The sequence below is a fragment of the Theobroma umbraticum genome, unplaced genomic scaffold (assembly GCF_002168275.2).
Source record: "Theobroma umbraticum cultivar Fairchild unplaced genomic scaffold, ASM216827v3 scaffold_147.0, whole genome shotgun sequence".
In the NCBI taxonomy this organism is placed as follows: Eukaryota; Viridiplantae; Streptophyta; class Magnoliopsida; order Malvales; family Malvaceae; genus Theobroma; species Theobroma umbraticum.
In genome coordinates, this window is record NW_018397259.1 from 5,715,800 (window position 1) to 5,728,185 (window position 12,386).

Consider the following 12,386-nt stretch of genomic DNA (forward strand, 5'->3'; position numbering starts at 1 on the left):
GTTTCGCCTACGTTTTGGAAAGCCCTACACACTATCATATATGGGTTCCTCTCTAGCTGATGACCCAAGCTCATTCAGGCCCCCTCCCCTGATCCCTATGTCTAGCCATTTATTGGCTTCGGTCAGCCATTTACTGGTTAGGTTGGATCCAGATTGATTGAGACAGATTTGAGATTTTCCAACCCATGTATGAACTCAGTACCTCTGTAGGAACGTGCCCAAAAGGCCAAACAAAGGGCATCCGCTACAGCCTGACAAACCTATAGTAAAAGTCATTCAACTCCTAATTGATCATTGAACAAGCAACGCAACCCCTATTATGCCTTCCATGAATGGGAGACTACTAACAATCTCGATCCTGCACTCAAACATTTGATTCAATGGTAAATTCATATATCCTCCGTTGAAAAAGGCAAACGAATAGTTCCCTCTGTGCTCACCACACGGCTCCATGCTGTTCAAAAAACTAGATTCGAATTCCTGTTCCCAAAAAAGGAAAAATAAAATACAGCCCCATTCCCTTGCAAAAAGTTCACAACGTCCTGAAATCAGGTGGCCATTAGGATCATGGAAAGCGCACTCAGCCACCCATTTCTGAGCTTATTAACAGTGAAAAGGATTTTCACTCTGCTTCGGCTACCACCATATAAGCATAAGCATGATTTTCACGAAAAAGAAAAAAAGAAGCATATGCATAAATCATGAAGACTCACTCAAAGCCCAGCTGTTCGATGCCTGACAACCCTGTATGTGAATTCCACTGACCAGTTGCCTTGTTCATGTCAATTAGTACCTCCAACACCTGATAAGGCTAGAGATTTACCATCCAACGGCAATCAATATTAGGCATTAGTACTGAAACGACATCCCGCAGCCTGATGAAGTATCAGACGAGAAAGCTGCACCAATCCCAAATACAGCATGCACCATGCTGCATCAGCAGACACTGGCCAGGGAATTCCAGCAAGTTACTCCTATGTTATTAAACCACCAAGAATCCATATATATAAGAATGTAAGAAAGTCCCTCAGGCTGCTCTTATAATCAAACCAAGCTACATCCCATGCCAACAATGCAAACATAACTTCCAACAAGAATTCATGTGTGCTTCATTTAAAGACTACATGTTTGGTCATGGAAAACTTGGCTTCCCTTCAAAATCCAAAACAAATTGTAGACTAACAGATTCCACATGATATGATTAGAAAATATATAAGGTATATAGGACATCTCATCAGATGAATGAGGCATTGAGCAATTGGCATCCGGCGCAATAACTAGCTTACTTGTGAATTACCTAAAAACTATAAAAATTCTATTAAATCTGGATTGTCGGCTTCACTAGAAATATTAACATTTATAATCTATTCCCCATTCATCATTAGAGAACCATGTTATCTGTCATTATCATATGCCTGGTTATGTACAAAAAACTGTCAGTCTACACTGCATATAAAGCAAGCAGAGATACAAGGGCAACACTACCGTAAAGATCTTCTACAGAACTCCACAAGAAGTGAGATTTTAACAAGTTAGTACCATCTTGGCTACATACAATAAAATAGAACTCACTTACAAGCCTCATCATTTACTAACAGAAAGTCAATAAATAATTAGAAGCACTGAAAGACCATATAAATATATTTCTACTGCAGCAGACTAAACACAACTTACATTTTCATGAATAAAATGGATTTCACAATAGAGTGGCTTCCTAGCATGCAAGTTAAAGGCTGGTTGCAGCTTCTCAATCAAGTTGTCTTTGTCCCAAGCACAGGCAGCAAAACCCCAATAGAGGATGAATAATGTTGAAACTGCAATCAGATGACCATTTCAACAAATTTCAGCTCAAGAATTTAAAAAATTCTAGCCTTCTTATATCAACTAATATACAATGAACTCAACATAAGAGAACACAGATAAGGATAATTTTAAAATAATAATACAAGTTGATCAAAATAATAATAATGATATAATAAAAGTGTTCAATGGTTGATAAACAGAAAAAATTAATCTTATTACTGGAGGTTTATCATATACATAATAAATTTATTCATTAATAATTCCATTATAACTAAATCAAGCTTTACTAATAATCCTAGTTTAACTAGATCTTTATTCTGATTGAATGAAGCAAAGACCAAATATTCAATATTTATGATAAGCACACTGCAAAGAATGATTCAAGGTTAAAATCAGCAGTATAATACCTGTTTTACAATCTCTTCACACTTACTAACTAAATCGTGCACTTTAGCAGCTCCAGATTCTTTTACCATACTAGTCTTTAACGTTATCGAGTCTACCTGTTACGTTTAAGAAATATAAAAGGGGAAATTAAGAAGTTGAGCAACTTCAGGTAGAGAGTAGAGACAACTTGGCATCATGTAGAATTTGAAGACATGAGGATTACCTCTGCCACCACATCTTCAACCTTCTTTTGCCTTGCTTCCAGATCACACCGCCTAGATTCCACCTCCAACTTCACATCATTCAAATGTTTAGTAGACTCCTGAAACTTGAGACCCCTTTCTTTTTGTAACTGCCTTTGGAGTTCTTCCAATTGTTCAACTGGTGAAAGAATAAAGCTAAAGGTTTAAGCACCTATGTAGTGGTTTATGTATGAAGGACAATAACACGACATAATTTGAATAAGAACGTGCCTTTTCCTTGCCGTTCAATCAGTTTAGCCTCAAGTGACTTGTCTAACACAGCATCATCACTTAACTTAGCTTTTAAACCCTTCCATTCTTTCTCAACTGATTTTGCAGAGTTCACCTATTAAAACAATATTATAAACAAGGGGATTTGGCATAATGAGTAGTTTCAACACAAAGAAAAACGCCTAGAATTCAAAAATCAAAACCTTTCCTTTTAAGAGAAAAATCTCAGTTGTAATATTTTAAGAGTAAAGGAGCTTGAGGAAATGCAATCTTATTGAAAGCTAATACAACCGATATATATTTGAAAATGCCAAATACATTTCTTTTCTTGGCGGGGATGGGATTTCGTTCCACAAGCCACAAAAAACTTAAAAAGTGACATTGCTACTCAGTTTCAGAGAACAAGCACAAAAGGAACAGAGGCCAACTGTCTGTGTACCTGTTCATGTATAGCTTGCATTAAGGCAAAGTGCTTTGACATCTTCTTAAGAGCCTGTAACAACACCCAAGGATATCAAGAATTAGTAATCCTTCTTTTCTACCATATGCAACTCCTCGTGTATGCATGTTGACTTGATGCACATGCACTTCAATCCTTTTCCAGATATTTATTTCTGAATAAACCTGTAAAGTTGGCTCTTGTGATTTATAATTAACTAGTAATGTTCCTTTCTGCAATTCTGCTATTTGAGCTATTTTGTCACCTTTGTTTAAAGAAAGTACCAGGGGGTTTTATTCTCAGTATGTCACCCAGATAATATTGATATGTGAGAGGTAAAAAAGGAGCTACTTTGATTGCTAATGAATACAAAATATAGATTTAACAGTATAAAAGAATATACAAGCAAGCTTTATAAAGGAAAAGCTAAGGTTTTACAGTCCAATGATAGTTCAATCTCTTCATCTCAAGTGTACGCGTATGAACATCCATGCATCTCTGCTCAGACTTTATCTGCAATTGAAAATGCAGGACCACTGGGTTCCCACTGTTGAATAACAATAGCATAATATACAAGTAGTTTCTAAGGCCCAGGTCCCAAAAGAATCCAATCTTATAGGAGCAATAATTGACTCTTTATCTTTCTAACAATAAAGGATACAAAATCCAAAGAGTGAAGCAAGAAGTTCAGCAACAACATATGATTAGCATTTCAAGGACAAATAGTACAAACAGTAAAATCTTGCTACAAAAGGTGAGGTATGCCATATACAATTGTTAAACTTCTATGTGAAACAGATAAACAAGCATTCTATTACTATTTAGGTTAAGAAATTATGAGCCTCTTCATCATGCAATTCTTTTATATATATCGTATGTTAGAATGCATTTGAATGAATATGATCAAGCAAACTAAACTCTCACAGCCAGTCAGCTTTCAGATGAATGACAACAAGAGGCTGACACCGCATAATATAGGCACATACCTTGCTATAGACCTCAACAATGGTAGTCTTCTCCTGAAAAGACTGCATAGCTAACCTTTCAGCAGTCTTTGCCTCGTCTCGAGCTAATTTCCTTTCCTCTAAAGCTCTCTTTCCGGAAAAAAAAATGTAACAAACAAAACATAGAGAAGAGAATAACAATTTAGTGCAAAGAAAGAAAGCCATACCATCCAAGAGAAGTGAATAACAAATTTAACTGAAGCTACATTAAATACTCCAATCAACTTGGCTAGTTAACAGAGAAAAGTGACTTTGCACTATATTTACTTTCTCATGGAATACTATGGAGCAAAGAAAACAACTTCGAATATCAAGTGACACTTGTGGCACAAGCGATATGTCTGTATGCCTAAATACAAAGTAAAATGAAAACTCAATTTTAGCATACTGGATAAAATGCATAAGTATAGACACCTCCACTTGAAAGAATGCACGCACAAATAAAAGGTGCCAAATCTGACATGCGAGTATTCCACTACCAAGTGGGGAGGAGGAAGGTAATAGCAGATAACAGGGCTTGAGAAAAACCACCCACATCAAAAAACGAAAAGAAAATTGTCCCAAAGTTACAGAATTGCAAGTAATCATTGACGGCAACAACAATATAGTAACACAAAGGTGGCTTTGGGTTTAAAATTAGCATGCAAGAAGATGATAGCAGACACAAAAATCAGGGTAGACGTGCATCCTATGCTACTAGAATAATTAAATTTCAGCGAAGCACTTTTCTAGAACCAGAAACAGGAGCAAGATTCCATTTTATTGTGCTCTTCTCTCCAAGTTAAATGCACCTAGTCATGCATGCCAGATACCATTTTAGGCACAACAAAGGTTAAGCTAGCTGTATTCCAACTGTATATAATTTAGATCCATGGACATAACTTGAGGATCACAGACCAAAAAAAATTCACATTCACCTTCCCAAGTATTTTATTCTTCCAACTTCCCTCGATACAATCTTGAATAGCAATGCTGTCTTTCCATCTCAACAATTTTTGGTGTATGTTTACTTTAGTGAGAGGTTATGAAGAAATATGTGAGAAGCATCAGCTAAACATGCAATAAAAAATAGTAGTTTTCTATCAATTAAATCCCTTTTCTTTCCTCATTACTTTGAGGAGATATTTTATAGCAGTTAATTCTATAGTTTTTCTCAATAACATAAAACTGGTTCCACTAGAGAAATCACCAATTTGTAGGGATTTCCCAAACCCCAAGACTAAAAGATAATTACATAATACCAGCTGTCAAAGTAAATAACTGAACCATATCCTATCCATTCTAGTATGCATACGTAAAACATAAACCATGCTCTCCATTCTTACCTTAAAAGCATTCCATTATAAGAAATGTATCATTAGCCTATACTCTTGGTTTATCAGATTCAATAACAGAAAGATTTTACATATCTGATGAGTCATAATTACCTATATAGAATTTAATAAGAAGGAATATGAACCTGTAGTTTATCTGGTGACTGAACTATTTTGGAACGTAGATTTGCATTTTCTTGGACACTTTGTACCAGGTCAAACTCAGCCTTAGAAATCTGTAAATAGAGGGCATGCCAAAATAAACAACAATAAAAAGTAGTTCTAGCATTTAAAAAGGGGAAAATATAATGCAGATATAAAAGCAAAAATCATGGTGAACCTAAAAGTTTAAAACAATTTTTACAAATAAAATATCAAATTTAGAATCAAAAAGTGGTCCAACCAGAAAAGAAAGGAGACCTTCTACACACATGAAGAATATAAGGTGTGTACCAGGACTAACCCTAGATCAACAGACATGGGATATCTATTCACAGCAGCAACGAAGGATAACAAAAATAGAATGTGACAATGACAATAAAGTAAGCATCTGTTTAAGGAAAATTGTACAATAAATCAAGCAGATATAAAACTTAAAAAGATAATATTTCAGCAACCATGCAAGAAAAATGCAAAATTCAGATGAAAGAAGGACATCTCAGCATTTTAGTAAGAACCTAGATCAAACACTACTATGAAAAATCCTTCAGGTTCAAAGGCATGTGGCAAGTAGGTGAAAATAAATTGAGAAAGAATGGCACAAAATTATTTACTTTTCCACAATTTATAGACACACATCTAACTCTAAGCACATCTTATGGTAAAAAAAACTGTGTATAAATATTTTCTCCAAAGCTAAATACTATCAAAAATGTTAGTTTGAAAAACACATATAGGTTAACTCTCCTCACCAAGTTGACAACTGGGTCACTATTTCTACATCATTGAAATAAAGCTTTGGTAAGGAGCTACTAATAACATCCTAACCTTCTCATCCATTTGCCCAGTCTTATCCTTCAAATTCCGAAAAGAAGTTCTCAATGACATCTGGTTACTGTTGAGGCCAGCAATCATCTCATGCAATTCTTTAACTTTTGAGTCTACCTCTTGAACAAGGGGTAACTCCCTTTCTCTTGCTTCACTATAACCTGCAATCTCTGCATTCAACTGCAAGGCAAAGATATGGTGAAAATTGATCTTTACTCTAAAACATCAAAAATCTTTCTTCATATACCTGAGAAATCTTAGCCTCCCACTCCTTTCGCTGCTCATCCAGAAGGGTCAGCTCCTCAGCAATCGGTCTCAGAAGATTCATTTTTGTGTCTCTGAGATGGAAATCAACAAGCAGAATAACTTAATGCATAAAAGGCTGGAAGAAATTGGAGAACAATTAAAGGAAATTTACTGTTCCAAAATGTTATTTAAGAAACAGAATTTCTTATAAAAGGCAATCAGAGAAAAAGACTATGAAGATAACGGGGATTAACATAAGACAAGAGAAACTGCTGCATGGTCAGTAGACACGCTACCGCTTGCTCATATCTAAATCCGCTCCAATGGTTGTCCCATAGGATCTCAACTTAACCAAATGACAGCTTTCAGCATTAGTGTTAAAGAATCTAACCAAGGGAAAAGCTGTTACATGGGTCATCAGGGAGCAATCCACAAGTTTTCTCTAGATTGTGCCTTGATATGTGTTCAGTTAGTCACGAAAGAGCTGCTATAACCCATAAAGACCACCATGCAAAACCAAGTCAGACTGTAAAAGGTAAGGTATGGAGAACCAAGACACAACTTCTGAATCTCATCTGTCATCTATCAACCATTAATGCATGGTTTGATAGCCAGTCAATCTAAATTACTATTCAAAAATTCATGCCTAACATCATTGTTCCTCATATACCAGAATGCCATATCTATAATCCCAAAAATCACAATGCCACACATTGTTGAAAGTTTGCCATGTTAATACACAAATAGACACAACTTCATAAATAGTAACAACTTTATCAAATTATTGAAAATTATGAACCTGTCAATGCTCTGTGCTGATAGGCAAATTTCAATAAAAATGTCAGATCTTGATTAGTTAAACCTACAATTGACATGATAAAAGAAAAGTCTGCGTAATCATTTCTTGTTTTCTAAACCTAACCATTTCACACTCATAATGGCATAACAATTTAATCCCACATTTTCCAATTTTCACTCAAGTCAGCTGAAATAAATCAATATCAGAACTCTTGAAGTAAGAAAATACTTACTTATAAAGACAAAAGTTGAGGATTGCGCTGATGAAAAACTCAGTCCGGGCCGAATCGGGTTTAACCAAATCCCTAAGGTTAAATTGCATTGGACAATTAAGAGAAGCAACCACCTCTCTTAACCTGCAATACAAGTTCATAACCTGGATTGATCCAATTAGAAGATCCGGGTTCTCAAATTGCTCCAATGCTGAAAACTCAACTTGTCCTTGGTCTTCCCTGCGAAAAAAAAAACCCTAAATATCATGTAATTATTTTTTAAAAGAAAAAAAAAAGGGAAAGACGAATTGCTTATAAGGTGAAATGGGCGGACTCATGGAGAGCGTCGAGGTAGATGAGGAGGCGAGTGTAGAGATCGGAGACGAAATCGGGTTTGACATTCTTGAAATCGTTGTCGGTGACGGCGGCAATTTGTGACTCAGCAAGGATTGATATTATGTCGGCGCGGGAGAGTATCGGGTACTCGAATTTCGACATTTTCCTTTTTTGTCTGAGTGAGAATTCCAGTGGTTGGTTGTCGAGAAAGTGAGGAAAAAATTTAAAACTGCAAAATTAAAAATATTGGTGAAAATTGAGGAAATATAGGAAAGTGACTAATATTTCCCGCCAAAGAGAGATTCAAGCTTATAAGTTATGTATCTATACCGGACCAGAGGTAGAACCGGCGTGGTCCGTTTTTTGTTCACAAACGGTTCAATCCACCAATCAATTAAGTGGTGATGTTATTGTTGTTAAAAATATAATTCTGGTTTTAAAATAAATATTAGATATGGTGAATGCTTTAACAAAACATACATTTAATGGCATGGTATTAACAAAAAAGTTAAGATTCAATTCCCACCACTTGTAAAATTTTTTTTGAAAGATTAAATACTGAAATAAATATATTTAAAACCAATTTAATTTTGGTACCATCCAACTTTTAAGGTGTTTCATTTGGGATGGTTGACCCATTTGCAAGTTTCAAAACTATTAAATAATGAAATAAGTGTCTATAATTGATTTATTTTGATTCGATAGGATTTAACTTGAGTTCAATTCAATAGTAAAATAATTACAAATTCAATTAATTATATTAAATTAAAAATAAATTTATTTTTAAAAAATCATTGAAATACATTTTAAAATGGATGCTAGTTATAGGTATTATATTTTTTGAATTAAAATCGAGTATGAAAATTAAAGATAATAAGTTAGTCGGATATGAGTGTGGTATCAAAAAGTCATATTAGTTCAAGGAAAACAATCACTACATTGTTTTTTTTTTTTTGAATGGCAAGTGATCATAAATAAGTCAATTAAGCAATACAAAGAAACTATCGATGATAGTTTAAAAGATTGACTTACAGGAAAGCCATAACAACATAAAGAAAAAAATTTCAACATAAACCCAGAAATTCACAAACTCAACAAAGTGAACTAATAAGATGAATAGAATAGAGACTAAACATCTACATTTCCGAACCAGGATTAAAATAAAGTTGAAAAACGATTGAACTTAATAGTCCCAGCTTTTGCAAGCCCGTTAGCCAAAGTGTTTGCCTCTTTGTTAATGTGAGTGAAGGTAAGATCCTTAAAGCTTGTTTTGAACGCTTCACTATAGTTGGATAAAAGCTTCATGCACCACGAAACAAAGTTGCGGTTGATGCCCAAGTGATGGCATTTTTTGAGTCACTTTCAACATGAAGAGTATTAGAGGCCCAATGTGAAAAAAAAGAAGAAGGAGAGGCCCTCTTTGATAACAAGAAACTCAGCATAATTGGAGTCATCGATGCCAATGGAAGTATAAGAAAACCCCTTTAATGAAACCTTCATAATCTCTAATGGTACCCCAATACTTGCAGGCCTTGGTTTCCCAAGGGCAGAACCATCAACATTCAGTTTGTAAGAACTTGGTGGTCGTTCATCCATTTGAGAATGGCTTATCTTTTGCATTTCCTAATATTGATGCAAATTCTACTAGGTTCAAAAAGGAAGTGAGAAGCTGGAATGTGGTTAAGTGGCCATTTTCCTTTGCACCAATGGGCTAACCAAACAAGGATAATGTCTTGCAGCTGATCCACATCAAGATGTTTACCTTGGAAGAGGGTTTCATTTTCACAAAGCCAATAAACCATAAGGTACAGAAGAAAGCATGTGCCATATTTTCAAAGAGACCATAAGGTGGTTTATTGTTCAGCCAAGAAACAAAAAGCTAGTAGCATCACTGGGACCCACCTACATTGTTATCCATAATTAATTTTTTATATATTTTTTCTTTTTTTTCAATTTTTTTATAAAATATTATAATTAGAAACTTTTTAATAGATTATCAAACATATAAATTTTGCCAATCAATTCATAATTTTAGAGTTTTATCATAAAGAAAGAGCTGGAGAAGTTGCTCAATCAGAAGAAAAACGAAGGTCTCAACTTCTTAGAGTTTGTCTGAAACTACCTTATCTTGCTAAGGTAGCTGTTACGCCACTCAACTCAATCAGAAGTTGCACTAGTTACTTTAAAGAGCATGGTATTTTTGGCCGAGTATGTTTAAAGACACATTTAAGTTTCAACAGTCTTGTCCAAGTGTTCAGAACCTCCAGATATGCATGAATGTCATTTTGTAGGAAGTGCGAGCAATTGACGTAAACCTTACATTGACCTTTTTAAAATGGAGTTCTTCCAACAAATTCTCAAGATGCAAGACAATTGAAAGAAAGAGCTTCAACGTTTCTTCCTTAAAGAAAATGAATTGTTCCGAGCATCATTTGCAGGACATCCACTGAAGTGCGTTTCTCTACTATATAAATCCCTTAATGGAAAAAGTTCACTGGAATAGAGGAGAGCATGAAGGGAGGAGAAAACTTTATCAAAACTATTGGATTTGGATACTATTGTCTACATGGAAAGAGATGCAATGAATTGTTTAAGGAAATGCCATGAATATCAAGTTCATGGAAATGCTATACATGCTCCAATTGTAGTACTACATAGCATATCACACTTGGCCTTTCCACACTTGAACATTTGATTTGATTGGGCCTATCAGTCTCCTTTCTAGAAGACCTACATAGATACTTGCAGCAATAAAGTGCTTCACTAAATGAATAGAGGATGTTCCCTTAAAAAGACAACTGAACAGACCATGGCCAACTTCATTGAAGAGAGCATCATATGTAGATTTGGAATACCCAGCCATATCTTGTCCAAGAATAGTACGCCATTTGTTAACTCTAGTGTAAAAGAGCTCTTAACCTTTTATGATGTTGATCAATACCAAAGATACTGAGTTTTAATCTAAACTTAAATTATTAATTTGACAAGTAAAGATTAAAGACATAGAAATATATAAAATAAGCAATACTATTGGTAACTAAATTATTAATTTTATATAGTTAACTATATAAAATAACTAAATTATTAATTTTTTTTCTTTTGCCCACAAGGCTGGCCCGCCTTAGCCCATTGATCATATAGGTTAGCCCATTAGCCCAATTCAATATGAGCCTAAATTTCCAAGCCTAACCCATCATTTTCAATAAAAAATGACTGATCCAATGGGCCAAATCCATTTTCATAGGCTCTACCTAGAAATAAGCATGGACACCTATTTGTACGGGAAAATGAAAATAACTCAACAAGTAGCAGGGCTTATGAGTACCTTCACATTTGGGATGTTTAAAAAGCTTGGCTTGGTAATTCACATATCAAGATATTAAGAAAATTTCTCTTAACCTTTTTTTAAAGTACATATATTTTACCTATTTTTTCTTTTTTGCTTTTTAAGAACACACGTGCAATATCAAATGTCACTACTCTATTACTCAAAACTTACGTCTATTATCCAGTTACATGATCATTCTTTTAACATCCCATAAACCTTCTTTAACTACTTATCCATGATAAACATATTCTCGAATAATTAAACGTGATCTCCTAACTACTCTTATGAAAGTGCTCCTATTTTGTATAAATATGAAAATCTTAGAGGTTAAGAGGCAAGGAGAAATCATAAAAAACCTAGCAGATATTATTTTGAAAAGCTCTCTCAAATACTTCTCCAAACATTCTTTCTACTCAACCCTTTCCATCTGTCATAATTTGTCATTTTTCTTCGCTTTTTCTTATCTCTCATCACCTACCACCAAAGTACTTATGCTTCAAGAACTGTTCTAGTTTTTCTCTTTACCGTCTCTAATATATTCCGATTCACTCATTGCAACATGTCCTCTCTCCTTACCAAAAGAACCCCTTACACATATTTAGCTTCATATGCATATTCTTCTATTCAAATCTTTGCTCCCTCAAAAATAAAATCTTAATAAAAGAAATTAATGCTATATAACAATTCAAATTTCATAAAAATTATGACAACGAAATAAAAATTATTTACTTGTTCATTTAATCAATTAAGTAGTAAAAATTAATTAGTTACATTTCAACCAAGATTAAACATTAGTTATTGTGTTCAAGTGGTATTTAATTAAGAAAATGGGAAAAAAAATGCTTCCATTGCCTGCTTGATCTTCCCATCCTTGGGTGGCCTTCCTCTCTGGAACTCAAAAGGACTTATCGCCTTACTGTTACTGCATGTGACACTTTCGAAGCCCGCATAATACCGGGCGCATAGGTTTTTCCATGAAAGCCACCTTTTTCACCCATTATCATTCACTTCACCACTCAGCTCCTATACCCCATACCTTCAATGAGGACCTAAGAGTCAT

General features: G+C 34.6%; 1 protein-coding gene across 3 annotated transcripts; it reads right to left on the bottom strand.

The window, feature by feature from the left end:
• Window positions 1-278: 278 nt before the first annotated feature.
• LOC110416006 (kinetochore protein) lies at window positions 279-8,283 on the bottom strand. 3 transcript variants are annotated; one of them, XR_002445133.2, is made up of 12 exons: window positions 7,997-8,283; window positions 7,684-7,902; window positions 6,654-6,744; window positions 6,407-6,586; window positions 5,566-5,655; window positions 4,089-4,196; window positions 3,103-3,156; window positions 2,664-2,778; window positions 2,414-2,571; window positions 2,211-2,306; window positions 1,675-1,814; window positions 279-974 (listed from the first exon to the last, which is right to left on the bottom strand). XR_002445133.2 is itself a non-coding variant. In XM_021427823.2 (11 exons), exons 1-11 carry the CDS (start codon window positions 8,158-8,160, stop codon window positions 1,752-1,754), a joined length of 1,338 nt encoding a protein of 445 aa, XP_021283498.1. In that variant the 5' UTR covers window positions 8,161-8,283; the 3' UTR covers window positions 1,503-1,751. The 3 variants fall into 3 exon arrangements, 1 of the variants encoding a protein (XP_021283498.1); XR_002445135.2 differs by having other exon boundaries at window positions 280-946; XM_021427823.2 differs by lacking the exon at window positions 279-974 and having other exon boundaries at window positions 1,503-1,814.
• Window positions 8,284-12,386: the final 4,103 nt, after the last annotated feature.